Source organism: Oculina patagonica, chromosome 3, assembly GCF_052425735.1.
Source record: "Oculina patagonica isolate OP01 chromosome 3, crgOcupat, whole genome shotgun sequence".
Lineage (NCBI taxonomy): Eukaryota > Metazoa > Cnidaria > Anthozoa > Scleractinia > Oculinidae > Oculina > Oculina patagonica.
In genome coordinates, this window is record NC_135760.1 from 1,507,942 (window position 1) to 1,535,940 (window position 27,999).

Consider the following 27,999-nt stretch of genomic DNA (forward strand, 5'->3'; position numbering starts at 1 on the left):
GTTATATGATGGGTATAGATCAAGACAAAAAAGAAGAAGGAAAGCTGACAAAGACTACCAGAGACAGGTATGCAGTGTTTATTTAACATTATAAAATGATTGAGGGGTTGTGCATTAGTTCCATTCAATATAGCTCTATGCAGGTGCTTTATCTTGTTTTAATATACAATCTTCGTTCACTGTCCAAACTCCACGCGCGCCATTGGTTAAAATCGATCAGGTGATTTTCCTTTACCTGTCGTAGCAAACTCCGACAGTGCAGTATTGACAATAATGCACAAATTGTGCATTATTGAAAATTCTTCAGCTTCAAGGTTGAATGGAAGAAAAGATTTCCTCAAATATCAAGATTCAATACCAAAAAATACCAAGAAGAAAACAACCTGGAGTGTTTCCATTTTAGGAAAGTTTGGCGAGCTGGCTTGCAATTGTAAAAGCGATCGGCTCACCTTGAACAAGCTTCTCGCTGACTGTATTTATGAACGACTCCAGCTAAAGAACAATTTAATGGACCATTTTGAGCTTTATTTATTTTTCAGCTTATTTTGGATTTCTGTATTATTGATCTTTACAGCCTGCATGTATAATTATGTACTACTCAAATTCTTCTTATTATTATTCATTAAAAGTCTAGTTCAAAGTTCGTAATCGTGTTTTTCTTGCAGTGTACTCAGATTTATATTAAAAGGGTAGAGTTTAGCGTGTTTTTCAAATACACGCATTTGGCCGCACAATGAACGAGAAATTTTCAATACTGCACGAGGCGTAGCCGAGTGCAGTACTGAAAATTTCTCGTTCATTGTGCGGCCAGTGCGTGCATGTATTTGTCAACAAAACACTCACAACAGTCTCTAACCCGTAATAATGTGCGTGGCTTATGTCACGAGCTTGAGCGTGTTTAATTTCTTTAACAATTTACCGTATTTATTCGATTAAGCCCCCTGGGCGCTTATTAAATTTTTGGACCTTAAGAGTGGGCGCTTATTCGAGGTAGGCGCTTATTCAAAACTGGGCGCTTATTAAATTTTCACCCTTTCAGCAAGTAGTAAGTTTATTTTTCGATAACAAAACGTGAAGATGTACTAAAGCAGAATTTTAACTGTTCATTGAAAGTTTCTGCAATGCACTAAGAAAACTCAGTCTTCGAAAAAAATCTTTTAGTAGTACTTAGGTAACAACTTTCAACCCAATTGTCACTAGACGGTCCACAGCCCTCTATTTTTTCGGCCGGGGAATAAGCTCTTCTTGTACACTCCAGATTTTTTGGAGGAGTGGGGTGGGGGGGGTTTTTGTGGTTTTTTTGTGGGCGCTTATTCGAGGCTGGGCACTTATTCGAGGTTGGGCGCTTAATCAAATAAATACGATATAAAAGACAGAAAAAAACTTTCTCCTCATTCATTGCTGGAATATATAAGCACCTGGGAATTTTTAGAACACTTAAGAAGTGCAAGAAGCACACAGTTGCTCCTCATGCTTTTCTATGCACTTCTCTTGTGTTCTTAAAAATCCCCACATGCTTAAATATATAACTCAACAATGCACTTGACACGTTTTAAGACATCCGTGCGTTTGAGCCTAGTGGCCCATGTGGCCAGCTCTTATCACCAGTTCTGTAGCCCCAGTATTAATATTACCGGTACCCATTAATTATTTTACACACATGAGTGGAGAGAGGCACTTCGAGAGTAAAGTGCCTCAGGAACACAACACAATTACCCTGGAGTTGTTCGAACCCGGACCACTGAACTGAAACTTTATTTACCCTCGGTATTATGAAGCATGTTAGGTCTCTAGCAAGTAATGATAATGAAACCGAGCATTTCACAGTATACAGCACAATGCGCAAAGACCAGACCACAACACCAGGAACTCTATGCCATACACTTTACGATAAGTATGTGGGTTCTTTAACATCCCCTGCTGACCATAACACTGAAGATGCAGGAGACGGGGCTTACAGTTTATTGTCCTTATCCAAAAAGACTAGAATATCTAACCATTTCCAGATGTCATTGCAAAGGCAGCATATTCTCCTCAGTATTCTCCTCATATTCTCCATCACACCGTAACCTTTAGGCCACTGTGCCCCCCACCCTCGCATCAAGACATAATCTCATCCAATTTGTTCCAAATCAGTAATATATTGCAAGACAAGTACGAGAAACATTCTGCCGATTGACAGCGCCTTTACATTCAATAGTTTTTATAATGGAACCTTTCTCTTGTCTTATTTCAGTTCTAAGACGTCCATTGAAGCCATTCACGGCCTCATGTCTCAAGTCATCAAAAACAAGCTTTTCAACCATGTAGGTGATAAGGAAACAACATGACAGAAACAAAGCAGTGGCCCTTTGGTTAATCTTAATTTCTGAGTGTTTTACTTGCGCTTAGATTAAAGTGCTTTGCCTCCAAGTTAACACAAAATAAAGAAATGTAAATATGTTTGTAGAATAAATGAAAGTTGCAGTTTGTATAACATGTATATGTTGGGTATTGAATTCTGTTGAATAAAATGCAACGACTACTCGCTGGGCAGTAAAAACAGGTTGCTTTTCATAAAGGGGAAAAACAGGTTTAACTGGACGTGTGATCGTAACTGGTCGTTCCAAAGCACGGTTGTCCTAATATATTAGGACAATCTGGAGTGGTTACAATGCAATTCTTAACTTTGTTATTAACTTTCTTTCCAACTTTTGCCACTCTCAACATTTTGTGAAAGAAGGTCAAAGGCCCTAATGACGCTCTGATATATTGAGTATGGTGCTTGTTTTGTTGTTTGTTTGTTTGTTTGTTTGTTTGTTTTAGTTAAAAGAAATGTAAATTAATGATGGAAGATGTCATGCACTCGGCTTGAAGCTAGTTATTAGGCATGCCATCTAAAGAGAAGAAAGAAGCATTTCAAATACGGGCATACATGGTAAAGAATCGCAACTGCCACAAGGCTCTCCAGTTGGCCATTTAAAAAGGGGGCGGGCTAAGGAGTGAATTTCGAGACTACCGAAAACAAATCCAGTGGCAGATTGGAAAGCTTGAACGCGGGATCTCCGGCCTCCTCCGGCCTCCTCAACTAGGCAGGGCCGTAACTAGAAGAGGCAAGACGAGGCACTGCCCGTCTGATCGTCAGACCGACTCAAATTTCCTGGTGGATGCCCCAGACCCCTCAGCAAGATTTTGCCTCGTCTATGCTGCACGTTTGGCTAGGGCGGTACGCACCTCTCGGAAGGCTAAACAGGTTAGCTGAGAGAACAAAAGAAAAAAGCCTTAGCCCTTTAAACAAGAGAGATGCGTGAAACAAGGAGCGACATGAAATTACATGCACAGGGCCTCAACTACGAGATGTGTGGTAATTAGCAAGGAGGATATAATGAACGAGTTTGTCTTTTAGGTTAAGAGACTAAAAAAAGACTTCTTCTCCAGGTTTAACTTACTTATTTTATTGAGATTTTCAAAACTTCACAGTCCAAGTTTTATTTTTATTATTACTTTTTTTTATTTTCTCTTGATTTGAATGATCCCCAAGTGAATTGACGTCCCCCTTCCTCCTGCAATGAAACAAAACAAAAACACAAACAAATTGAAAGAGGCCTGTAGCGCGACAATGTGCATTTCGCAAGATCAAAACTACCTGAGCGGATAGAGGTGTGTGAGATGGGATGGCCAAATGTATTGTGCTTTTGGACCCTAAATTGGAGTTTTCAGTCGTTTCGTTGCGAGGTTAAGAAGCGGGAAGATTGAGGCGAATGTTGGTCACGTCACTGATCGAGGAAAAAGGAAACTTGTGTTCTTTTACATGCTGTCAATAACTTCTTGCAAGAAATATCAGTAATCTTTAGGCTCGCCAGGAGTCAACCTAGTTTTGTGAATATAGCGATAAAGCATAATGATTTTACAAAGTCTGTTGCAATGCACGCCTCTAAAGCGGAAGCCTTTTCACTAGAGTTGTGTGTATACTTAGTTTTAGCTAAATGCCTCCCTTCCAAACGTAAAGCCGCTCTCACCTGTCCCTATACTATCTTATAAACGTAGTTCGTCCAGCCTTTTCCGACTCCCTGCCAGCACTTGTCAGGCGGTGCGATCCCGTACTTGTCGTACTGTATAGCATCGGCACTACCACTCCAACATTCTCCATAGAACTGTACACCAAACACCTACAAGAATAATAAGGATAATAACACCATGTCCCTTGCGAGATGATAAGTGGAACTGTGTGGTAATTAACCTCGTTTAGAAGTACTTGTGAACGAGGTTCGGGTGACGTAGTGTTAAGCTGCATGCTACGTCACGAATGACACAGCTTAGAAAACTTTACCTTACCTTTTGTTTGTTTTGGTATTTCGTAATCTGTTTCCCCACTCGCAACAATGCTAGCGAGTTGTTTCGTTTTGGTTTATGACTGCATCTATGGTAATTTCCAATCATCTTAAGGTGTACATCGCCAAAAGGCTACGTTTTAACGTCAAAAGTCAAAAGATTGATAACCGAGGTGGCCTCCCCTATAAGCCTGGTGGTTTCTTGGAGGTCTCTTCTCTCTACTTTAATGTTAATGCTATGTAGTTTTTAATTCTAAAGTGGCTAATATGATGATGATGATGATGATGATGATGATGATATTGATGATGATGATATGATGATGATGATGACGACGATAATGATGATAAGAGTAAGAATAGTAACGTATGTAGATCTCTGCACGTATTGCGGGATATGACACTGTATATTATTATTTGTTGCAGGGCTCCAAATAGTGCCGTCCGGTCGTCCGGAACTAGTTGATTTTCCTGCTGGGCGAGGGTCCAAGCAAAGGTTCAGGCAAGTCGTCTGCCGAATAAATCTTTAAAATAATGATATTTTTAAAATTTATTTTTGGATCTTTAACAATCTAAACAAATCGTACAGTAACTTTTAATGGGACTAATACACTCGACTTCAACACAAACGACAACCTTTTTCACTAACTAACCTTGAAGCCTTTTTCTTGAACCGCATTAGCGCAGTCAGCGATGGTATTTTCCATGTGGTACCAATCAATTTTTCCTCGGAAACTTGTCACTAGGCTGGGTAGCGCGCGCATGGATTTGTCTTTAAAACAACCGACAGCCTCCACTACAGAATGAAAAGAATACGTGTTGATTAAAATTTCAGCGTTTTTCAGATGATAATATACATTTGAGGGGCCTGTAGGGGTGAAAATTAATGGGAACTGGGAATTGGACAAATTTTCACTGGGAAAATGGGATTTGGGTCACTGGGACTGGGAATCACAAAGAAATAAACAATAGAACTGGTAATGGGATTTGAAAAATTGGAGAAACAATAAGCTGGGAAATGTGATTTGGGCAAAATTTGGGATGGGAAATGGTAATTTATACCCCCCTTCACCCCCCTCGTTCAGGCCCCTCATATTTGTACGGTTATGAATTGAACTACATGCTCCCTCGCCTTGGCACCGCTTATAACAGATTGTAGTCGTCCAACAAGGTTAAAAAATCTAGTGTCTTTATATGGCCAGGACAAGATCACGAATGTTTGCCCACCTTTCGAAGGTATCCACGTACTGGAAACAAATATGCTGATTGTGTTTGGCCGTTATCAGGATTGTCTGTCGGCTGGTTGGGTGGTATTTACTTGCTGTATAAAGTTAAAGTACAAATCTAGCGTTTTTGTGTAACTGAGACCTCAATTGTCTTTCCGCTTTAATTTGGACAACTGTCCGTTCTAGGGCTCGAAACATTCCACCTGTTGGAGGTTTGTATGGCCGTGTTCACGATTGGGTGACTCCTCTTTCAAGAGGTGCCCGCCTACGAAATGTGTTTCAGTTGTTACCAAAGGTTCGATTGTTTTAAGAATTGACGGAGTTAAAGAACAGAAGTAGGTATATTAATCTGTGTTGCATCGTTTTGGAGAAAGAATCATCAATTCTGGCTACCGGTATTTACCGAAAGAATAAAACTGAAGAGCAAGACGGTAGAACCAAATAACTTTCTTGGTCTCCGGGAATTGAACTGTTGACTTGTGTTCTTTCCGACTGGGAAATAACAATAGCGTACTTGACCAGGCAGCTGTGGACAGTTTGTCTTAAACAAGAAGAAACGTGATGACCCGGGCGTGATGAGTGAAAGAATAGAGAATTCTACACTGACTTACAGCAAGGGGACTCTTTCAAGCTTATGTCGTCCAGTGCAGTGTCGGCCCGGAAGCTTGATCCACGGACAGCCTCGAATATCAACTGCCGAGAACAAAACAAATAAAATGTTTGATATGATCAGTACTGGGACACACAGCAAAAGTCACCTGTATACAGCTAATTCGAGAAAGGTTGTCGGAAAAAAGCACAAAAGTGCACGCGACAAGACCGAATGGTAGTATGGGTAGAAGTAGAGAGCTCCTGCACGTGCTGAATACGAAAACTAATAAGATGGCGACATGACAAACGCGAATTTGCACAATTTCTTTCCCTTCAGACATGTGGAAACAAGGTATTTTTAGCCACACAAAATTTAAGAGGAATTTTCAGAACTCAAAGACATGCAACAGTAAAAGTAAAGCAACAGAAAAAGTCCTCCTGAGATGAAAAACAAAGTCTTCACGTGCAAAAATACGAACTTGTACATTTCCCCCGCCAATATGCAAAATTCAAGTGAATACCCAGAGCACCTTTAGGTCTTGTCGCGTGCACTTTTGTGCTTTTTTCCGAAAACTTTTTTCATTTTAGCTTTTTTTCCCCAGCACCCCCCCCGCCTTGGTTAATAAGATGTATATATTTACCTGATATTGTGAATTGCTGCTGACAAGAGTAACTTGCGCCATATTCCAGGCATCTCCTTGGTCACCGGACAGAGACCACACCTTCCTCAGGGTACCCGTGACAGGTTTGACATACACGTTCAACTCTCCCATCCCTGAGCCGTACATGTGGTACCAAAATGTCAAACAGCGACCAGCGGTTGGTGGGAAGGTGCGGCTGAGTAATTTTGCCTTGTTTCCTGACGGAACGCCACTAGTTTCCACGAATATGTAGTGGCCTGAAAAAAGCGAAAATTGGATAATATGTTACATAATTATACAGTCAACTCTCTCTAAAACGGACACCTTCGGGACCGGCTCCAACTGTTCGTCTTAGACAAGGATCCGGATCTATAGGGAGTTAACTTTCAGTAAAATGGTAAAAGCGGGGGGGCGGGACCAAAATGTGTCTTTTTTTTTTTTTTTTTTGGTAAGGGGGGGTTTGTTTAAGATTTTGTTTAAAAAAAATTTTTTTTTTTTAATATTTATAAAAAATTTTTTTTATAATTTTTTTTTTTTTTTAAAAAAAGGGAAAGGGGCCATTTCATATACCAAGGAGTGTGGCCAAAGGCCCAAGAGATTTCAAGTAATCCCTCATCGTTTCGGCAGGTGGGCAGGATTATCGTGGACAGAAAGTTCATCTCGCGCGCGCGTCCCCATGTCGTTGTGCTCTGTTTGTGCTATTTGTTCGCCTGCAATCGCGCATGTGATGGAACTGCTTGCACAAATGACGTGTTTTTCATGTGTTAAAACGGGGATTTCGCAGATTTTTGGTCTATACTGTTCTGAAATTAGTGTTAGGCAACCGGCAACTTAACCCTAAACAAACATTATTTTTGAACATCTAGAGGAATATAAACTTAATTTGCACAGTATTTGCGGATAGAGATCAAGCTACGGCTATAAATATCGATATTTCGAAGACGCGCGGAACTAACTTGAAAACGTTTGCCTTACTTTTTCAAATTGCAATCCATTTCCATCCGAGCCATCCGTGGCCAACGATGCTCGTTAACAGTTTCGGTGCTCTAATATAGCAATTTTTAATAAAAATGGACTATTATTTTTACCGGGTTTCCTGCGACACAAATATAAATTTTGGCGGTTCAAAAATCAGTTTTGGCGGTTAGTTGCTAGTGGTTGAAGTAAACAGTTTAAGGTCTTTAAGGGTATTAAAAAACCCTTCTAGTCAGGCACTTATAGCTTGGGAGGCTCGAGGAATAGATATATAGGGCTCGCTATTTATTTATCTGAGCAGAAAGCCTGCTCACTGGCTACTGCATCCCTGCTCTTTCCTCACAGTGGATTCCGTTGTACATAGGATTGGCGCATCAACCTGACCATAGTTAGTAGACGAGACTAACTATGGCCTGACTCTTCCCCAGTCGTCCGTTATGTCATATGACAAAAGGCGACTGGGAACGAGTATTGGGTGATTGCAATTGGTTACCTGATCCAGACGTGTGGTCCCCTGATGGACCAGTGCTGCTTGAAGGCGTGCCCCTTGCATGTCGTTCCCAGTTGAAAGTAGATGGATTGTTTGGATCATTTATCCAATAGCACATTTGATCAAAATCAAATTCACAGTCATCAGGCCCTAAAAAAGCGATGGAAAAAGATTAGCAAAACTCGTACCGGAGCTAGTTCTACGTATTTTCATACCACGTTGATTTTTTTACTGTTTGTTCTTCATCCGGGATTGGATGACAAAATCCACGCATACGCTATCCATTCATGTTTGCATTAAGTCTTATTTTTTACCGAAACAAGTGATCGTTCATCGTTAACATGGAATTAGAGATGTGCTCTAGCAGTGCCCGGTGCCACAGGGCATGTCTTTGGGCGAATCTTTGCTACCGAAGCAGAGCGAGCACCAAGATCTAAAGAGCCTAGCTTTAGGCACCCTGCAATCATCTAAGAGAGTTGGGAACTGGTGAGAGTTTTCGCACCGGGGATGAACTCACGCCAATACGATCAGTTCTGGTATGACATGACGCGCATAAGTCCATCGCAGACCCTATGCAAATATGGCGGTTGTTAGGATTTTCGGCTCCCAGAAAAATCATTTGTCAACAAAATTAAATTACTCTAACTTAAAGATAAAGTCAAAGTAAATCAGTGTCTGAAGTTTAAAGGCTATACGTTCATCTCCTGGGAAGTTACAGGGATATTTATATTGCCAAAAACATGAAAACGAGGCTAGGAAGGCCAGGGTGACTTTTTCCATACAAATCTCTTAAACTTTAATGAGTCATAACTTTACAGCCATTTAACCCAAAACACCGACACTTCTCAGAATAGCATAATATTTCATATTTACCGTACCCAAATTCGCAAGTAGCCAATCAGAATGGGCGATCTACTGTCCTGATATCCTACGATATCAAGTCACTACCTGTTATGCCAATATCACGGTCACTTTGAAGTAAAGTAGTGTTACTGTACGAAGAATTTACCAAGAAAATAGAACTCCGTAATTTAAATTTAGCGGTGTTTAGCGGTCGAAAGACCCGCCAAAATAACGGCGCCCGCCAATTCGCGATTGCCGACGAGAAGAGAAAAATGGAGTTAGAATTTCAAAATTTTCGCTTTATTTTATTTTAAAATTAGAGATCTCTAAACGAGTGGTAAAAAAGGCAGAAGAAGAATTTTTAAAAGTGTTGAATTACCAAGTCAACACAATTAAGAAATTTCAGTTCGTACCTTGTAAGCATGGCTTCAACAGAGCGATTTTAAATATAACCGGATTTTTTGCTGAATTTGGGACGGTATAGTACCTAATGGTTACCTTTTTGGTACGTTCGGCTGCATATCAGGCTCGTTTGGTCTCGCCTGGGCGACTGCGCCGCGACCCCGACCCTCCCGCGCGCAAAAGGACGATAGGTAAATATATTTAGTGCCACCTCAGCCAAACAAAGGATTGTGGGTCTTATAAACCCTATGCAGTCCAAAAATTAGGGTATTTTTATTAGCTTACAGACCAAAGACGGTGTTATAATTTATTGTGGTCACGCATTAAGCATCCCAAATAATTTTCTTCTTTATACTTTGTTTACCCACCTATTCCACAGGACTTAAGCTTGCAGACCTGCGAGCTGTTTGAGTTCCCACCGCACGCTTTGCCGCCATACTTTGGCGGTGGGTCGTCACATGACCTCGTTCTGGAATGCGTTCCAAATCCACATTCAGCATCACACTGGCCCCATGATGACCAGCGACCCCAGTGACCGTCGATGGGGGCTAAAAAAAAAATAGAATAGCTCAAATTTTAATATAGAGTAGAATAAATTGCGCTTTTTTAAACAAGCCATGAGTTATTTTGTCGGTCTTTCAAACCTATAGTTTGAAATCGTAGTGTATTTTCAGAGTATTTCTTTTCAAATGGATTTTATTAAGCCCTGCTATGTGGTTCTGCTTTTTAATATGTTGAAGAAGTTGGTTCTAACTTAAAGTCCGTGGAAGAAAACCTAATGTGCGACCATTCAGATGACAGCTTTTGAGCAATACTTTCGTGAAGCACTTTTTATGACGAAATTCGAGATAGCCCACGAATCGAAACGCTGTCTTGAGTCTCGATCAATCCAAAAACTACGGGGTAAACGGAAAAATATAATCTTAAAAAATCTTTGCTAATTAAGACCGGGTTTTCAAACCTCCTTCACGGTTATGATTTTCTTTATTTTAACTTGATGAATTATTAATGAGTTTGAGAAGTTACTTACCAAAACACTCGCTGTCGCTGCACTTGACTTGTTGCAGATCCACTCCATACTGGTCCGCCCCTGGGCAATCCTGGCTTCTATTACTGGAGGTGCAGAAGCGTTGTCGGACTTTATAGCAGTAGATACTACATGGACCAAACTTTGACCAAGAACTCCAGGCACCACTTGCTAGAAAGAAAATAATGAAAAAACAAACAGATAAATGGCGAGCCTTGTTTGCTTCTTGAATGGCTTGCTATCCTTCGAGAGAACAATAGAACAAATAACAGGAAAAATGCCCCTAGCACCCAAAAAAATAGCAACTGCTACACTAGAGGACCAGTAGAGTTACAAGCTTACGAGAGCTGCTACACAGCCAATAAAACTAGAACCTGGTACTTAAGATTAAATTAAAGAGTTAAATTAAAGAAGACAACAGTGTATTAAGTAATTGTACGCTAGTTATTTCTTGTATGAATATGTAGTTAAAAAGTCTGTATAATCTGAACATTTGAAAAACGCCTTTCCGATCTTCCCTCTCGCTATCTAGACCTTCGATAGAATATGAATGAAATCTTAAAGGCTGAATCCTATGGGACTTGTCTCAATGGAGTGATTGTAATAGGACTTGTTTACTTCCAAATGCATGAGATACCTTATTATAAGAAATTTAGGCTCCATAAAATTAACGCAAATTCTCAAAATTCGCGTTAATTTGCAACATTATTCGCGACACTATGTAAGTGGAGCGTTAATTTCCAAGACCTTAAATTATTCCACATACAAAAAACATGTACAAAAACATAAAGGAACTAAGAAGCAATACCCTTCTCTTTTTTGTACACACTTTTCCAGTCTTTTACAATGTAAAAGCCTTAAAAATATGTCATCTGCAATATTTCCAGTTTATTCTTGCTTTCAGAAGAGCGGAACAGTAGCCTCAATATCTTTAGATACATCAAAAATCGCGTCCATTTACGCCATTTCGAAAATTTTCCCCGTCCCTTGCATTAATTTCCTTTTTTCAAAAGCAATTTTCCTCCAATTCGCATTAATTTAGGTCGCGTTTATTTCAAAGACCTTAATTTAAGGGAGCGTTAATTTCCTATAATAAGGTGCGGTACATGCATAGATGAATCTGAGGCCTAGGTTGAGTTTCCCAGCATCTCAGCATCCCTTCTACTGAGCAAATAGATGCAACATAAATTTCTTCCTCAACTTGGCTCTTTTGCTCCTCAAGAGATCGGTTTGAAAAGGAAAAATGGTTTGAGTCAGATTCAGTGAATGATAGAGTTGTTTTTTTTGTTTTGTTTTTCACAAGAACCAAGTTCTCTTACCTGCGCAATCATAGAGTTCATTGATCTCATGAACATCTAGATTAGTAAATCCCTGTCTCTGTCCCAGGCCACGGTTGGGATCCAGGATTGATCGGAGGGTGTCCTTACCATTTTTGGAGAAACTCTTACGCCCGTAGTGCATAATGGAGTCGAAATCATACGGGACTTGAAGCACGTCAATGTCGCGATGGCTATACTTGTTAAAGTTGTGGTCTTCCTCTGAAATTGGTTTTAAAATAATTAAATTAATAAAATATATGCACTACAACGAGTATTATGCAGTGCAGATTCAATAACATTAAGTGACTAGCCGGTACATTTGCTATTTTTCCCTCAATCAAATGCATATTTCTCGGCTTTATCAGCAATTAACCAGTAACGATTTTGCACATTAGGTTCGCACTGTAAGAGAAAAATCAGTCAAAACTGGCACTAAGCTTTTCCTGGAAAAAAGCAAAATGTCAAATGAATTCAAGCATATATTCTCCTCATTTTCTTTCTGGAAATTTAAGCCAGATCAGCCAGATCTAGATTATGGGTAGGCACCATATATTTTTCCAAATCTACACCCACAGGGGTTTCTTGCTGGTTGAGAAAGCCGAATGTGTTAATTGTGTCGCTGAAATTTGTATGTAAGTTTTAGTTGTATGCTTCAGCTTCTTGGATTGCGACGCCAGCTCTGCGAAACGAAAGAACAGACATGTTTCTCCTTGCTAAGGGAGTGCGGGGCGGACACAAATTTGTCAGAAGCTAAGGGAGTCGCTGGCAAATTTGTTTCTTTAGTTCGTAGCCACTGTGGCCCCCCCCCCCCCCCCCCCCCCGATTAATAGTAAGTCTCAGAACGCAAAATTTTAAAAAGTTATATCACTTAGTTACCATCTTCTATGTTCTCCCAGAGCACCTCTACGTAAAGATTTCTGTCAGGTCGTGACTGTTCGTGCCAGAAGCCAATTGCGTGCATCAGTTCGTGCATAATTGTTCCTTTGTGGTTACAGCCGCTGCCCAGTGACAACTGTTGTCCAATTCCAGACATCCAATACTGACGACCAACTGGTGACCAACACCTGAAAAGCAAATCACGTGACTGACATTAGCAAGATGGTTATGAAAGCCTATAAGCGAGAGTCTTGTTTTTTGTTTAAGTCAGTTCAAGATGCACAAACGATGAGGCAAGTCGAGGCGATTTTCTTTCTCGTGGAACAACTAGATCTTGAGCGTTGGTGGATACCAGGCAAGGAAAGAAGACTAGGCAAGAAATTTTCAACCCCAAATAAACTCTGATCAAAACCCCTTCCGCAATTTCTCCCCCCCCCCCCCCCCCTCCCCGCCCCTCCCACTGCCATCTCAGTTAGGCTCTCCCTGGACTGGAGCTTAAGGTGGCTCCATAGGGTTCTTGACCGCGCGAAGAATGGGTACGAGCTTGAAATGCCGGCAAATCAAAAAAAATGGCGGCTTCCCGCGGGGGGGAAATTTTCGGGGAAAAAACGGGAGACTTTCTTCCCCCCAATAAAACAACACCCGTCTTTCCTGTTTGAGCAAAAAAAAAAATTTAAAGGAATTTTTGAGTATATAGAGCAAAAAAAAAAAGGTTATTATAAAAAAAAAAATTTTTTTTTTTTTTTTTTTTTAAAAAAAAAATTCCCCCCTTAATCGACAAAGCACTTGGTTTCATTTTAAAACGTGACTTGTGCTCACCCTTTTTGGTGAACGAATCGAATGAACAAGTCTTCGGTGGTCCTCTTTACAAATCGCAGACATGTGTTGCTTTCATATTCGGCTATGGCTTCTTGAATTGTTGATTTGTAGCCGTCTGAAGTTTAAAACACAAAAGATAGTTCAAGACATCACGATTCATTTCTATAGAATTTAAATTTTTTAATCATTGTTTAAAAGGAGTCAATGAGAATAGGTGCTTTTGCTCTTTCGATCAGAAGCAGATTCAAAGGTCCCTCTGCAAACCATCCTACAATTAACGTTTCTGCAGTTTACACACTTTTTATTAGAACGCGTAAAATTTGGCTGAGCCTGAGGAAGTTTTTTTTTCAGCCCATACTTTTTCTTAAATTTTTGGGGAGATCTCAGCATTAAAGTTCTTATAAAAAATGGTTGTTATATTTAAAACGAGAGTGTATAAGCTTTACGTTGATAGATATAGTTTATCATGGCTTCTTTAAAAGTTGCACTAGAAAAAAAAATACTTTTCCAAAAGGGATCCTTGATAGTGTCAGTAATCTTAAGCATATGCATGGCAAGATCACTACGTATCGACAAGAGTTAGCCATTGGGTTACTTTGTTTTTCTTTTTTTTCTCTTGTATATGGGGAATATAGTCCTGTTCCTTGTAGTGGCAAGACTAAAGGTCGGGACACACTAAAGGCGACAAGTCGCAGCGACAGGTCTCCGTGTATACTACATCAAAACAAGTCGCTGCGACAAGGCGCCTGTTCATTGCACACACAGCGAATTTTGAAAAGTGGGAATGTGACTAGTTTTCCAATTTAATATGGCAAAAATGCATGACGCTGTCTCAATGGTTAATTTATATTTCGTCGCAGCAACTTGTCGTAGAAGTGTGCACACGCTGCGACAACGCTGCTTTCGCTCATTTTGTCGCTGCAAACAGTCGCACGAATTCAAACTGGTTTGAATTCGTGCGACTGATCGCAGCGACAAAATTCTGTCGCAGCGACAAAGATTGTCGCAAAAAATGCACCATGTCACACGAGACAACTTGTCGCCGCGACATGTTGCAGCGACTTTTCGCATAGTGTGTCCCGACCTTAAGCCATTTGCATGCACTTTACGAGTTAGCCATGAGGTACCTTTGATTGGGACATGTCTTGTCTTACCTGGAAGCTTGATATCATACACATAAGGAATAACACGAGTGACCCACAGCTTCTTTCTGTCACGTGCAGCGTTTCGTTTCCGCCTCACGGATATCTGAGATCCATCAATATCACCATCGTCGCTGAGATCAACGATATCATCTGGAGATAACTCGATATCTGCCTCGAACAAGTTCACGTCATCGCCTAGGCAACAACAACAATAACACATTTGATATTTACTCTTGATAACCTTTATACTGATCATAGATCTCAATAATCTAAATAAATAAATCAAGAAATCAAGAAAACAATAAATCAATCAATCAATTTTAGAATGGTATGCAATATTGGTAGACACTCATGCAAAGCAAAACGTCTGATATCAATATCACCACAACATTATGGCCATTTATGATTTTGCGCAGTGAAAAAGCACCAAACCTCGCTTTGGTGTAAAGTGTGGGCATTCTGCACATGACCTAAGACAAGTTCTTCCCCAATACCCTCAGTCGTCCCCTCAATCCTTTTGGTCAGCTGACAAAAGAATCGCGGGCTCAAAGGAATCTGCGGGCGAAGATGGGTTTTGAATTGTGCGAAACTGCAAAGAATGTCAGAAGTCAGTTATATATTTCGCACGGAAAGGGTTGCTTTGTTTAACGACTGTTTTAAAAAAGGAGTTCTATCTGCGCCGTCTCAAAAGAAGTACAGCGTGGCACAAACTTTTTCTGTTTCTAATTTTTGTGTCTGTGGTTTTTCAAAATCAGCAAAAAGGTACCGCATAATGACTGTAAAACTTTTCTAACATCGCGAGTTTCTCTTTGGTTGTCATTTTGTAAATTTTCGTCTAATTGTTGCACACGTGAAGATGAAGTGAGCGCCTTTTTGCTGTGAAAGGTTGCTCAAGATTTTGCTTTTCAAGAAAAGACGTGATACCGCTTTTCGGATTTCTTTTATCCTTGTATCGTTTTATACTGGACAGAAGCGTGATAAACACTTCTATCGAAAATTACGAAAGGATGTTACAGAGAATATATAGACCTAAGGTTACCATAAGTACTTCATAGATTACGAAATAAGATGTTACAAGCCCTGAAATATTACGAAGGGTATTTCGTCAGGCCAGCTTGCTCCCTTCCCAGATATTGTTGTTGCCAAACAATTACAAAGTCCCAGTAAGATGAGGAGGTCCCATTTGCTAATATCAAGAAGGCCTAAGAAAACTGGTGAATGTTCGTGAGATATGACCCTTATCAACCGTGAAAATAAAATCCATATTTCCCTGCCATATGCAAATTGCTCTCAAGTTGATTTCAGTAGCTATGTTATTTTTTACGTTTATTTACATTTAATTGTCAGCTAGACAGAAATTGTTTAACATGTGGCAATTATAGGCCTCCTGTACACTTCAAAGTGGCAAAAGAAAAATATTTAAAGCACGTAATATAATTTTTTCCATCGGTTACCTTTATTGACTTTTTCGATGTGATCCAAAATCGTGTCGTCACCGGACAGTTGGTCTTTGTCGTCTTGGCTGACAATACTTCTTTTATTCGCTGAAAAGTGAAATAAAAACGTTACAAAAGACTTTGTCAATTTCCAGCAACAAATCTACAGAAATACTTGTGGGCAATTACATGGTTTCCCGGGGCAACTGGCAATTAAGCTCTCGCCTTGAACAGAAAAACCTCTTTTCCGTGTTTGCTGTTTGAAAAGATAAAAAGAGATAAGATTTATCCATGTACACTCTTTATGGTAGAACATTACTTCTTATTTTACTCACGTACTGTTATTTTGTGATACTATTCAAAAATTGTATAAATCTTAGTAGGACTCTATTTATACTGATACTAGTTCGTATAAAACCTTTGCGAATAATTTTAGTAGTCTTGTAAACAAATCTGAATTGGATACACCCGAAAGAAAGTTCTAGATTGACCAACACGACTGGAAACACATACATAGGAAAAACTACTAAATACTTTTTGTTAATATACAGTGGAACACCCCTGTGATATAGAAAATTTGTCATAACGTTAGTTCACCGGTGTTTCGCACAGCCGGGCTTGTGCCTGTTTAGACTTCTTTATTAACGCATCGCCCATGAATTCCGCTTTTTTAATTTTAAAGCGCAACTAAGAAACTACAATTTTTACGCTTAAAAACTTGCCCTGTTCACAATTGCAGGACTGCCTTGCATAGTTAGAGGTTAGGTTTACTCCCCAATTTAAGTAAGGTATGCTACAAAGCTACTTACACAGACGATGTATGTCGACGGGACTGCAGAACGAGTGAACAGCTAATATAAGAACAGCAGCGACAATCTTGATCCCTTCCATTGCTGAGCGAACTTGGTTAGTGATGTTTGTTTGTCAAGCTGAGGTTTATAACGCAAATGACGGTCAATATAGATTCATATAGTTCGTTTCCTTTGCAGATGTTAAGGTCCCATGTACTTAAATAAAGGAAACGGGGACCGGGGAAGAAAAAGGGAGGTTTGCGATAACAGGCTATTAAGCTTGATGCGAAGGAGATTGTTTTTGACAGCTAAACTGTTTGTTTAAGCCGAATGTAATTTCGGCGTATATGGCTAACTTGATTTTGAGAGGCTAAAGATATCACTCAGTGAAATACAATAGTCTTATGTTGCCTGGTTCGATTGGTTATCTAGCAAGAATGTTTGCTCTCCCCATATTGCGGAAAAAGCATCAAGCATCGATTAACGCAGGGACGTCCATGACAAATCTTAACAAAAAATAAAAATATCAATTAAACCCTTTAGGATATGGGGATTTATTTCATGGTGCTACGTTTACCCAGGGAAGTTACCAATTACTTGGTGTCATTGCAAGTGTGCAACAATAAACGTGTTTCACGACCCTTCGTTAAATGTACTGATAAATAACAATCACAGAATGTCATGGCGATCAATTTAAGTCGTGAATATAGAATGCCTCGTCTTTCCTGATTTTAATTAATTTTAAAATATTCATTTCCTCGCGCAATTGGTGAGACATATTTACCTACGTTGTACGTCATACGAGTTTGAGAGATTTCAAAATTAATTAATGCATGCGCATACGAATCATTTCCTCAAATTATATTTCAGTGATTTTCCTCCTTTCAAATTCATTTTCTTTCTTCTTTAAACCACCGAGAAACTTCACCACGAACAAAACACATTATTTGCCCGGTAATATCAGTGGTGATATTAAACAACCCGTAACAGATATGTTGGTAAATACGGCCTTCATAAGCACTTTTCAGTTTGCATTAAATGTCAAAAATCTCTCCCAATATTTTCCAAGAAGTAGACAGAATATTTTTCAAGGCGGTACAATTTTCATCTTTTCGAAAATACGTGCCTCGATTTTCAGTAAAATGTTTAATCCCTACTTAAAATTACTGTTAATCAGTCATTTACATATAGTTCAAACAATCTAATTTAACATTGATTAGCCCTTTTTTTCGACCGTTGCTATCATGATAACAGTTTGCATTAAAAGTTTTTTTTGGAAGCTGCTTTTAAAAATTGATTGCATCGGTCCTTTGGTTTCTTTGAGGAGTTTCTACTCTTGGTCCAAGCATATCGTTTTGGATTTTTTATTTTTTTCTGTACGCCGAATCAATTGTCAATATACTCTATCTTTTAGCAAAATAAGATATTAATTAGCTTCATTTTTGTCCGCTACAACTTATAATTTACTATCATTGTTTCTGTTTTGATAAACGTGAACATTCTGGCAAATGAACCTCACTAAAAAAGCTAATAAAACTTAATGCAAAGGCTTTGCTGCAGAAATTTAATTTTATGATTTGTGAACGTACCCTATTCAATGGTTCCAATATATTTTTGCCTTTGTTGTGAACCTTACATAAATCAGTTTTGTTATTTCTCTTGTTTAAATTTTGCTTTTCTTGTCGCGATCAAAATTGTTTCAAAAACGCGAAAAGGTTTCAATAAAGGTGACCTTATTCCATTTATATGGCCGGAAAATCCCGTTTTCTTTCACCAAAATCGTGCATCTTGCGAGGGAAAAATATTTGGAGCCATTTGCGGTACATTGTGTAACAATCCTACAAAAGCTTTACTCTTAACAACGTCAAAGATTCATCAATCATATATAAAATAACCTTTGAAAGAAAAAACACATACCTGGCGAATAGAGCCAAGATTTTTTCAGTGAATCGTAATTAGATTTTCTTAAAATCACCTTGAACAGGGCCGAAAATTCATGAAAAAGAACTCTTATTTCTTACAACAATGCCTTGCTAACCGTCTGTACAAATAGCCAGCGAGCAAACAAAGATAGAGTTTTATTAACGAAATAAAGCCTCTATAAAGAACACTCGAAACTCAATGAAAACGCTTTTTGCAAACAGCAAAAACGAAACAAATACGCAAACAATGGGAATAAAGGAGACCTTTTGAGCCGAATGTCAATAAAATCCTTGAAGTTTGTGTTTAATAGACGGGATAAATCAGGTGCAACATTCATTATTATCATTCGATGCTTTTTTTCTTCCTTTTCATTGGCCGAGAGCCTACCACGTGTTCTGCAAATAACTGCCTACAAATAATCGTGTGCTCATGCGCATTACCGTGTGGCAGTATGTAAACAATATTCTGCTCATGCGAAGTTGTGTTCACTTTCGAGAAAATGGCAGGACGTTTACTAGAGATGTAGAAGAGCAGTTCGATTCGTCTACTAGGCCCGAAAAACAGTGAAAATATAAGGAAGGCAATGAAAATTCCCCTTACTGTACTTTGGCAATATCTGGAGAGAAGAAAATTGGATGGAGACTAGTTCGTATTATCAACGGCGAAGGTACACTTTTGTCTGTATTAATTCGGCAAAAAAGTGCAGTTCCCATGCAGTTCCCGAAGGTACTTATGCAAATTCAGTGATCGAATGCTAAAACAATTATTGATGAGGTCTTTTCTACGGGCTTCCGGTCTTCATGTATGCAGTTACGATGTTTTAAAAGAATGTTCGAGAAAGCCAATGCGTTTTTGACTTCCATTCAAAAATTCTTTGTCTCAAACAGCTAATTAAAAAATCAAATTTATTCAAAAATCCTATGTTCTCAGAGCCCTTCCTTTCTCGGGCCAAGGTTTAGCAGGCTAAGAGAAGCAACAAGGGCAATGGGGACGGGGATGGCTTTGTCTCTGTTTCAAGACGAGGCCTGTGGTTCAAAAACCAGCTTGATTTGCATGTATATCACTTTTAAATTTAAGAAAGAAAATGGTGCACGCAGTAGAGCCTGTTTTTTAAAATTTGAAATCATATCAGTGGAAAAGAACATAGCTCCGTAAAATATAACCTGAATGAATTAAACTATTTTTCGATGCACAGCTTCTTATAGAAGGGTCGACTCGGTCTTTCTTGTTTTAAAATTTGTTTCAGAAAATGAATGGCAGAAATCTTTTTACTGAACGGTCATATAATTTACAGCTAGTTAACAGCTAACTCAAAAACTGATTATGGGAGTCCATGAACAAAGCTATATTTTAACCTTTAATAGTGACGACAAGCTAGAAAGCCGTTTTCAATTGTTCTTTCTTTTAGTTTCAGAAGAACGATTGGCCGAAAAATTTAGTATTTTCAATTGCGAATGATACTAACCTGATAGACATTTTTACTTTTTTAACAGCTTAAAAACAACTTAAAAGTTCTACTTTTTTAAGTTTGGACAAGCATGTATGTTATAACACTCATTAACTTTTAACAAATTAAGAAATAGCCGGCGAGCTTATTAAACGATACTTATATCAAGTTGGAGCTTAGCTAACTATTCTTAATAGTATCTGTCACAGACAACTGCAACGTAGAAAGTGTTTTTCACTTTGCTATAATGATAAATATCCCCTACGTTTTCTTGTGAATAGCGAAAGTTTCAAACCACAGAAAACGCACCATCAATTTTCAGTAAACTCAGCGTGCTTAGATGAGCAAAAGCCTGTCCTCTATAAAATGATGCATTCTACTACAGTAAGTCAGTTTATAATTATTACCCGAAAAGAGCAAAAGTGCACTCACCTGATTTCTTTGAAGACTTTCGCAAGACGGCGTTTTCGTGCGTGCTTCGAGTTTTTTATAGCTTGGACTCTATCGGAGTTTGTGCGCAAATAAAAACATTTATTGCACAGGAACTTATCCGCTTTTACAGCTAAACAAATAACAAGAAACTCAACAATCACAGCTGAACAAGTCAATTAAAACATTTCAGACCAATCTTCCTCGATGGGTTTTTTTTTAACTAACAGTTCGAGTTTGAATTGACGGCACAAGTTAATGGAGACTACTTTGACCAGAAAAACCTCTTGATCAAAACGTTCATAATTTCAAATTTATTGAATCAAGCAATAGACTAATTCTTGGTATACCAAACAGTCCAAACAAAGAAATCGTGTTATACATGAATGGCCGAAGCACATGATTTAAAATATAATACCATTCGGGAAGAGGCCAGAGAAATAAGAAAAACGTGATCTACTGCAAGACTTCCTTTTGTGACCTTGTTTCTTGTCCCTTTTGACCTTGTTTTGTGTTTCGTGTCGTTTACAAGTTCCTTAATTAAAAAGAAAAGTTCGCCCAAGGCTATATATATTTTTGGCATTTTTTAACAGGCGCTATTGAATCCAAACAAGAGAATATTCTCTTGGTCCAAATCGGAGTCCTGTCGCAAAAGACAGCTTTCACGGCCGTCCGACCAGCTCATATCACAACAAATAGTTTTGCACAAAGTAGCCAGTCTTAGGCCCTCAGTTCATTGGTGGGGCGAGCTGTTGCTACGCAACGAGTGCCTACCGAAAGACTGTGAGCTTGAAAAGGGGCTGGAAGCCCTTTATAACAGGAAGATGAAACTTTGTTCTTGTTTATTCCTGTTTTGGAATAAGCCGGAAGTTAACCACCTTTAGGCTACCTTCTTCACGTTAAGAATTTAAAGGTAAAGAAATTAAAAGAAAAACACACTAAGCCAACTGGTCTTTTTTAGGGGACAAAAAAGTTTTTTTCTATTCGATGGGTGAGTTAATTTCTGTGGATAATGGCCTAGCAAACAAAGAACTGACAAAACATTCTTGAATATAATTCGCCCGTTTTAGCCTTGAGGAAGTTACAGATTGCAGATATAAAATAGAGCACACTTTTAACATTGGGTTTGGAATCAAATTTATTTTTAACCATGCCTACTCAATATTTTTACTCTGATACCCATAATCTGATTTTATTAATAGAAATTCATTTGCTTTGTGATTAGTGTTATATACAATTTCAGCAAATATCGTTTTTCCTTTCATTTGGTACAGCTATTTGCAAAGAAAGTCGTTTATAACTATACCTAGAAAATCATAATATAAAAATTGTAAATGTGTGTAAATATATCTCCTTCATATCACAAATTGTATAATTGAATTGGTTGCCCTTTTTACATGTAAGTAGAGTAAAAAAACCCGAGTTGCATGCATATGTTTTGAATGGTGGCAGTAATTCGCCCTTACTAGTCTTACTAAACATTCCCCATCACTGTAAATGCTGCATAAAATACAAGTCAAATCATTGCATCAGATTTCTTGCAATCCGGCTTTAACAAAACGTTTGTATTACAAGTTTTATAAACTGCAAATGTCATCTTTGATTTCCAGGAGGAGTTGTCAAATATATTCGCTTCTCTCCGCACTTCTTCGAGATAAAATATGTGACGGGACATGAGTAGCACCCGTTTCGCCCTCAAAAGCTGGTGTCGTTTGTTTCCACGTGAACAAGTACGCCCTTTCCCGCCGATTGGTCACTATGTGTACACGTCACTTCCGCCCGAGCATTTGAATCCGCAGTTTGACAGTGGTCAGTCGTAATCTGCTCATACTCACTACTCGTTCCTCTGGCTGTGTTTTCCGTAAAATTGTTTTCGCTGGCCGCCTGCTCGTTTTTGATGCACTCCATATTTTCATACGAGTGTGGCGCTGCTGTCGGGAAATCCTGCCTCTCTTCGTACTCTCTGCTTATTTTTTTCCACGCTATGACCACGGTGTAGATTGTGAGAGATAGCAAAATAACAATGGCGATGACGACGCAAACTATAGCTATTAAGCTTTTTGTGTCCATGTTTAAAACCTGAAAGAAAGAAATAAGAGGCGCAGTGAGAAAAATCGATTAGCAATAGTTTCTTTTTTCGTCTTATTAGGTGCAAATCCAAAGGGTTTTTTTCGCCTGCAACGCACGCTTGGCGCTCTGGGAAAAGCTTAAAAGACATCCTCGTCCCAGAGCGCTTTTCCCTTCAACGTGGAATGAACGAGAAGGGTGGCAAAAGAAAGGAATGGGGTGGAAATAGGTAAGACTACAAGCAGTCTTTCTTTTGTTGCGGCCGAACGCGCAAACGAGCGAGCGCGATATACAAGGGGCGAGGCCGCGAGGCGCCCGCGCCATTCGCCAATCGCCGCTCGCATATCGCGCTCGTACGCTTTTACGCTCTTCCCCAAGGAATTTCCAAGCAAAAGAGAGACTGCTCGCAGTCTAGAGATACGCGAATTTAGATTTGAAATGAAAAAGAAAATCAAACATCTAGGTGTTATCCATAAACAGATGGACACCAATATAGACTGCATGTGCTCTCGTGAGGGAATATTTTTCGTAGTTTATTCCTACCCTAAACAGCTTTCTTCTCATTTAACAAAAATTGACCTATAATCCCTCATAAAACGCTGAAATTTTATTTGAAGTCCCCCTTTTCTGGGCGTACAGTTAAGGGTCACAATGAGAAAGAATGATAACTGCTGAGAATAATACTGGATACTGAGAAGTATGTGCGCCTTGGTTTGCCCTAAATTAACTTTTAAATGGGTCAAGAGCCGAATGATTTGCCTTCTTTTTATGCTGTACCGTGGGGATCCGAAGAACACAATTGTGCCCGCTGTAGGTAATCTGAGCTCCTGCCGATTCATAAATTGTTTGTCACAAATTTCAATCAAAAGTCTGCTATATTCAGTCTTGGGTTGCTTTTGGAAATTTTCGTTGTTTTGGAAAAATGGTTGATGAGTTCATAGCGCGAGGGAGTGACGCATTAGGTCCACAAAAGGAGATAAACTTGAGCTTGGGCTGCCTGTGATTCGTTCCCTTATCAGAGGTTCTCGTATTTCAAGCCAACTTGATTTGCATGTTTAGAACAATGGAGCACTGTTTACAGCCTGTATATAATAAAAGTTTTCTCGTTTGCAATGCTCACGATTTTTTTAAACCTTTGATGAGCAAATAAATTATACTTTGTAATTAAAAACACAAATTTAGACAACAAAAGGAGGCCAATGATTATTTCTTGGCAAAAGGAACTGAACCAAATCTGCCGGGAAAGCCGCGAAGCCCAGACAACGACAGAAAGGGATCTAAAATGCATTAAAAGCTCTTTAGCATTTTCACCTCGCCGGCTGTGAACAATTTCTCCCACCTTAGCATCTAACTCTAGGCTACTGACTTTATTTACTACCTGAAATCTGCAGAAAAGACTTCGATAATTTGGCCAAAAACCAAAGCGTTTCCGACGACAGGTCGTGAACATGTTTACAGATGCCCCCGTAGCTATCCCTTTAAACTTTTAAATGTCCCTTTACTTCACTACCTTCTTTTACAGGACGGGAACCTCTGCATGGCTCCACGTTTTTCTACATTTCCTGCCTTCATAACACATAATATATTCTTAACAACGCAAATCGAGTGTGTGTCGTTTGGAGATAAATCAATTCAAGTGTATTTTGGTCAAGGAAAGTAAACATTCTGCAGAGTTCTAGAGGTGCAAAATACAGGCTACATCAACTTAAATCATCTAGCTCGTTGAGGATTCAGTCGAAAGTATTGTCAATACAAAGATTCTGGCTAAAAAATAAACGACAGTGCATGCTGCATTTGCTACAGATCACATAATGCAAAATTAGCGAATGGATTTTCGGATAGGACGGAAACAATGTTTGCTCTTTGCACACACTGACACCACATCACTTCAGAAAAAAACTTACCTTTCGTCTTCGAGATAAACCTTTCGCTTCTTCTAAGCAATTAATGTCGTTCTAGCCTGCAAAATACTGCTTGATTCTACAATATACTACGGCTAAACGCACTTACAATCTGATACGCGTTGCACAATAACCACAGCGTCTCCGAAACATTAACTGTGTTGACAGATCAGCTTTACATGTCTAATGACAAACAGCGGAAATTCCGGTGTTTCCGTATAAGCTGAGCTAGTGATTGCGTGACACGCCGGATTTGATAGTCACGCCGCACTAAAAGCACCAGTAGCGAAGGTCTCCGTAAAATTGATATTTTTTCGGTGAAGAGTGCCACATAGCGATTTCTGAAATGGCAAACATCTTGTGACGTTATTTTTTCAAAGAGTTTTAAGGATTGCTTTAAGTTCGTAACTGACCAAAGTAAAAGGTTTCATGCTGGCAATCCCGGGTGCAAGAGAACCTTATTAATAAAGCCAGTCGTTTTCCCGGGGGGGGGGGGTACTCCCTATAATGGCCTATACGGGGAGGCTCCGCCCGAAAGGGGTACCTTTTTCAGGCTTCAGGTATATAAAAGGGTAGGGATTTCACGAGTTTGAGTATATGAAAGGGTATGGAAATCTGTCATTTGGCTATTTAAAAGTGTCTTTTATTAAAATATTTCGAACAGACGCAATTTATGGCTGTATCATTTTAATTTATTAAGCGCTACATTAAAATGACAAGAAAACGTCCTATTTTAAGTACACGCCATGTCTCTTAGGTATATGAAAGGGGTACCTTTTTTCAGTTAAAGGTATACGAAAGGGGTACAATTTCTGTCAAAAATGGTATATTAAAGGGTAAGGGGTTAGAACTTGGGACGGAGCCTCCCCGTATAAAACTTTTTTGAGTACCCCCCCCCCCCCCGGGGTCGTTTTTCTTCCCGTGAACTCACTTCTCTTCCTGATTCTGTACAAACAAACAAACTGTGCAGTTTCTCGCACAAATAAACAGATACCAGGAGAGAGGTGGCCTGCCAACAGGCTCCCGAGTAGAGCCACGGCCTTGCAGGAGAGAGGGGCCATATTTAGGTTCTTACCGAAAGTGCTAGCACTTTTTGGCATTATTTGGCTCCGCGAGCATTTTTTGTTTTTTTTTTTACATTTTATCCAGAAAAGCACTGCTAGCATTATTTTGGATTTTCGACTGATTATTTGTATAATTTTGTGTTAAAAAGCACAATCTGACTTCATTTATGGCGTCCAAAGATGCATTATGCCGCCCGGCGCCCTCATTTTAGTCAAAGGAGCCGAGGAGGCCTGGGGAATAGGTTTGATCGATACGTCAGTGCAGTGATTGCCTTCTAGAAACCCAGTCCATCACTTCACCGCGGTCAAACGTCTGAGGCTGTTTTTGTTTTATTATTTCGAGAGAAATCATTCACGTTAACGTGGAAGCATCGGTAAGGATATGTAAAATAGCTGCTGAGGGTAAATATATTTTTCAGTTCCCTCAAACGGGATTCTTTACTTTTAAAATGCTCCGCACCCGAACAAAATTGCTTTGACAATGGCGCCGACAGTCGGCATTTCGCCGTTTTCAAACACTTAGAACTTTTTTAGTAAAGTTCCAAACAATTTAGTAAACCAGGAGAATACTTGTTAAGTATCGAACTTTGAACAGTGGAAATAAAAACCTTATCTTTGAAGTAGTTTTCTTATTTTTTACGTTTTACCGCGGTGACGTCCATCACACTCCTTCCAAGATGACGTCATCCACGTTGTCATCAAGGAACAATGAAAGTCAGCCAGCCAAGGCAGAGATAGCTCGAGAGCGTACTCTGACATCAAACATTGATCGTTATAATTTATTGTTGAAAAATCTCATTTCTCATTTCTTCTTATAGTATATTTATGGTAAATTTAAATATAGTAAATTTATTGTAATTTTCATTGCACATTGTAAATTTAAATTCATTTTAAGCCTGATTTAAACGTAGAAGAGAGACCACAATTCGGCTGTTATAAGCTAAATACTTCCACCGACACTTAAATAAAGTCATTCATTCATTCATTCATTCATTCATTCATTCATTCATTCAAAGTACAATCTGCAACGTTAGGATCATCTTTTCATGTTTTACACTGGTAGAAGTTGAATACTTGGAATATACTTCGCGTGTTTTGCGAGTCTTTTCTACTATTCGCACTGCATAAATTATCAGCATCGCATATAAGTACTACAAATCATGAATAAATTGACATTGTTCAAGTGCAGCGGCGGAAGGAACATGCCAAGTGCGATTAGTAGCCAGCTGGTAAGTTTGGTGAATATTGTTGGGAGTCTTTTGTATGGTACAATTTTACCTACCCACCCACCCATGATGAACTTAGTTTGCACTGCGACTCTTGTCGGGTCGAAGAATTTTATCCCCAATCTTAAATGCGATGCGATGATTGTTGCAGTGCGGAATAGGATACTTTTCTAGCTATGAGCTTGTGAAGCCGTGTATTCCCAAACGAAATGGAACTTGGAAGTGTTGGTTTTTGTGGAGGGAGGAAAACCGGAAAACCCGGATAAAAAGCTTCGGAGCAAGGACGAGCATATGACGCCGGGTCCGCGAATTGAAACCGAGCCACATTGGTGGGAGGCAGGCGCTCTCACCGCCGGGGGATACTCCCATATAAGGGCTATACGGGTATGTGCCGCTAAACAGGGTATGCTTTTTGCCTCTCTGAGTCTTGAACAGGTTATAGAATTCAGTTTTTTGACTCTGGAACAGGGTCGATTTTTTTTCCCAGAATCCTGATTAAACACGATCAAGTTTAGCTATGAAACTCTGCTCTTCTTATCGCTTTATGTCCGAGCCACAGACGAAGTCAGGTGAACGCTTTGTGATATACGCCAGTGTTTTTACAAATATCTACATATATTTACGTAGAGGATATTGTCTGTAGCAGGGTACCTATTTTGCAATGTTTGTCTGGAACAGGGTCGCAAATTCAGTTTTTGTTTGCTCTGGAACAGGTCCAGAGTCTCAGAGACTCAGCGGCACACCCCCGTAGTAAATTTTAGGGAGTACCCCCCCCCCCCGGGCTCTCACCACTGTGCCATCCCTGCTCTAAAACACTGAAATTGGCTTTTGCCGATATTTTGGTTTTTGGTTTACCAACGAGCTAGTGCGTGCGCGAGACAATGTACCAAAGATTTAGCATCTAATCTGAATATACACCTTACTTGATCCTTACTGTTTCTTTGCCCGAACAAACAAATCATCCACATTTAAACCCAAAGGAGACAGAGTCCTCAGACAGTAGGCCCACTGGGCTTTCCTATCCTTAAGAATATATTCATTCGGGGCCTTGTCG

At 39.4% G+C, this 27,999-nt stretch overlaps 2 protein-coding genes and 1 long non-coding RNA gene across 4 annotated transcripts in view; 1 reads left to right on the forward strand and 2 right to left on the reverse strand.

The window, feature by feature from the left end:
- The window catches only part of LOC144646104 (COP9 signalosome complex subunit 5-like), a 6,619-nt gene extending 4,145 nt beyond the window's left edge, over positions 1–2,474 (forward strand). The window contains exons 9-10 of the mRNA XM_078505629.1: positions 1–67; positions 2,237–2,474. The exon at positions 1–67 is cut by the window's left edge and continues 16 nt beyond it. Coding sequence (XP_078361755.1) covers positions 1–67; positions 2,237–2,330 — 161 coding nt within the window. The 3' untranslated portion in view covers positions 2,331–2,474. The remainder of the gene's footprint in view (positions 68–2,236) is intronic.
- A 932-nt stretch (positions 2,475–3,406) lies between these two features.
- On the reverse strand, positions 3,407–18,922 carry LOC144646055 (meprin A subunit beta-like). 2 transcript variants are annotated; one of them, XM_078505578.1, is made up of 15 exons: positions 18,806–18,922; positions 16,907–17,026; positions 16,116–16,205; positions 14,671–14,856; positions 13,517–13,631; positions 12,698–12,885; positions 11,822–12,040; positions 10,506–10,673; positions 9,844–10,023; positions 8,234–8,380; positions 6,766–7,022; positions 6,145–6,226; positions 4,961–5,103; positions 3,999–4,148; positions 3,407–3,542 (listed from the first exon to the last, which is right to left on the reverse strand). In XM_078505578.1, exons 2-14 carry the CDS (start codon positions 16,986–16,988, stop codon positions 4,005–4,007), a joined length of 2,001 nt encoding a protein of 666 aa, XP_078361704.1. In that variant the 5' UTR covers positions 16,989–17,026; positions 18,806–18,922; the 3' UTR covers positions 3,407–3,542; positions 3,999–4,004. The 2 variants fall into 2 exon arrangements, with proteins under 2 accessions (XP_078361704.1, XP_078361703.1); XM_078505577.1 differs by lacking the exon at positions 18,806–18,922 and having other exon boundaries at positions 16,907–17,165.
- Positions 18,923–21,799: 2,877 nt separating this feature from the next.
- LOC144646054 (uncharacterized) lies at positions 21,800–24,824 on the reverse strand. The gene is made up of 2 exons (XR_013569356.1): positions 24,659–24,824; positions 21,800–22,766 (listed from the first exon to the last, which is right to left on the reverse strand). It is a non-coding gene; the product is annotated as an uncharacterized LOC144646054 (long non-coding RNA).
- Positions 24,825–27,999: the final 3,175 nt, after the last annotated feature.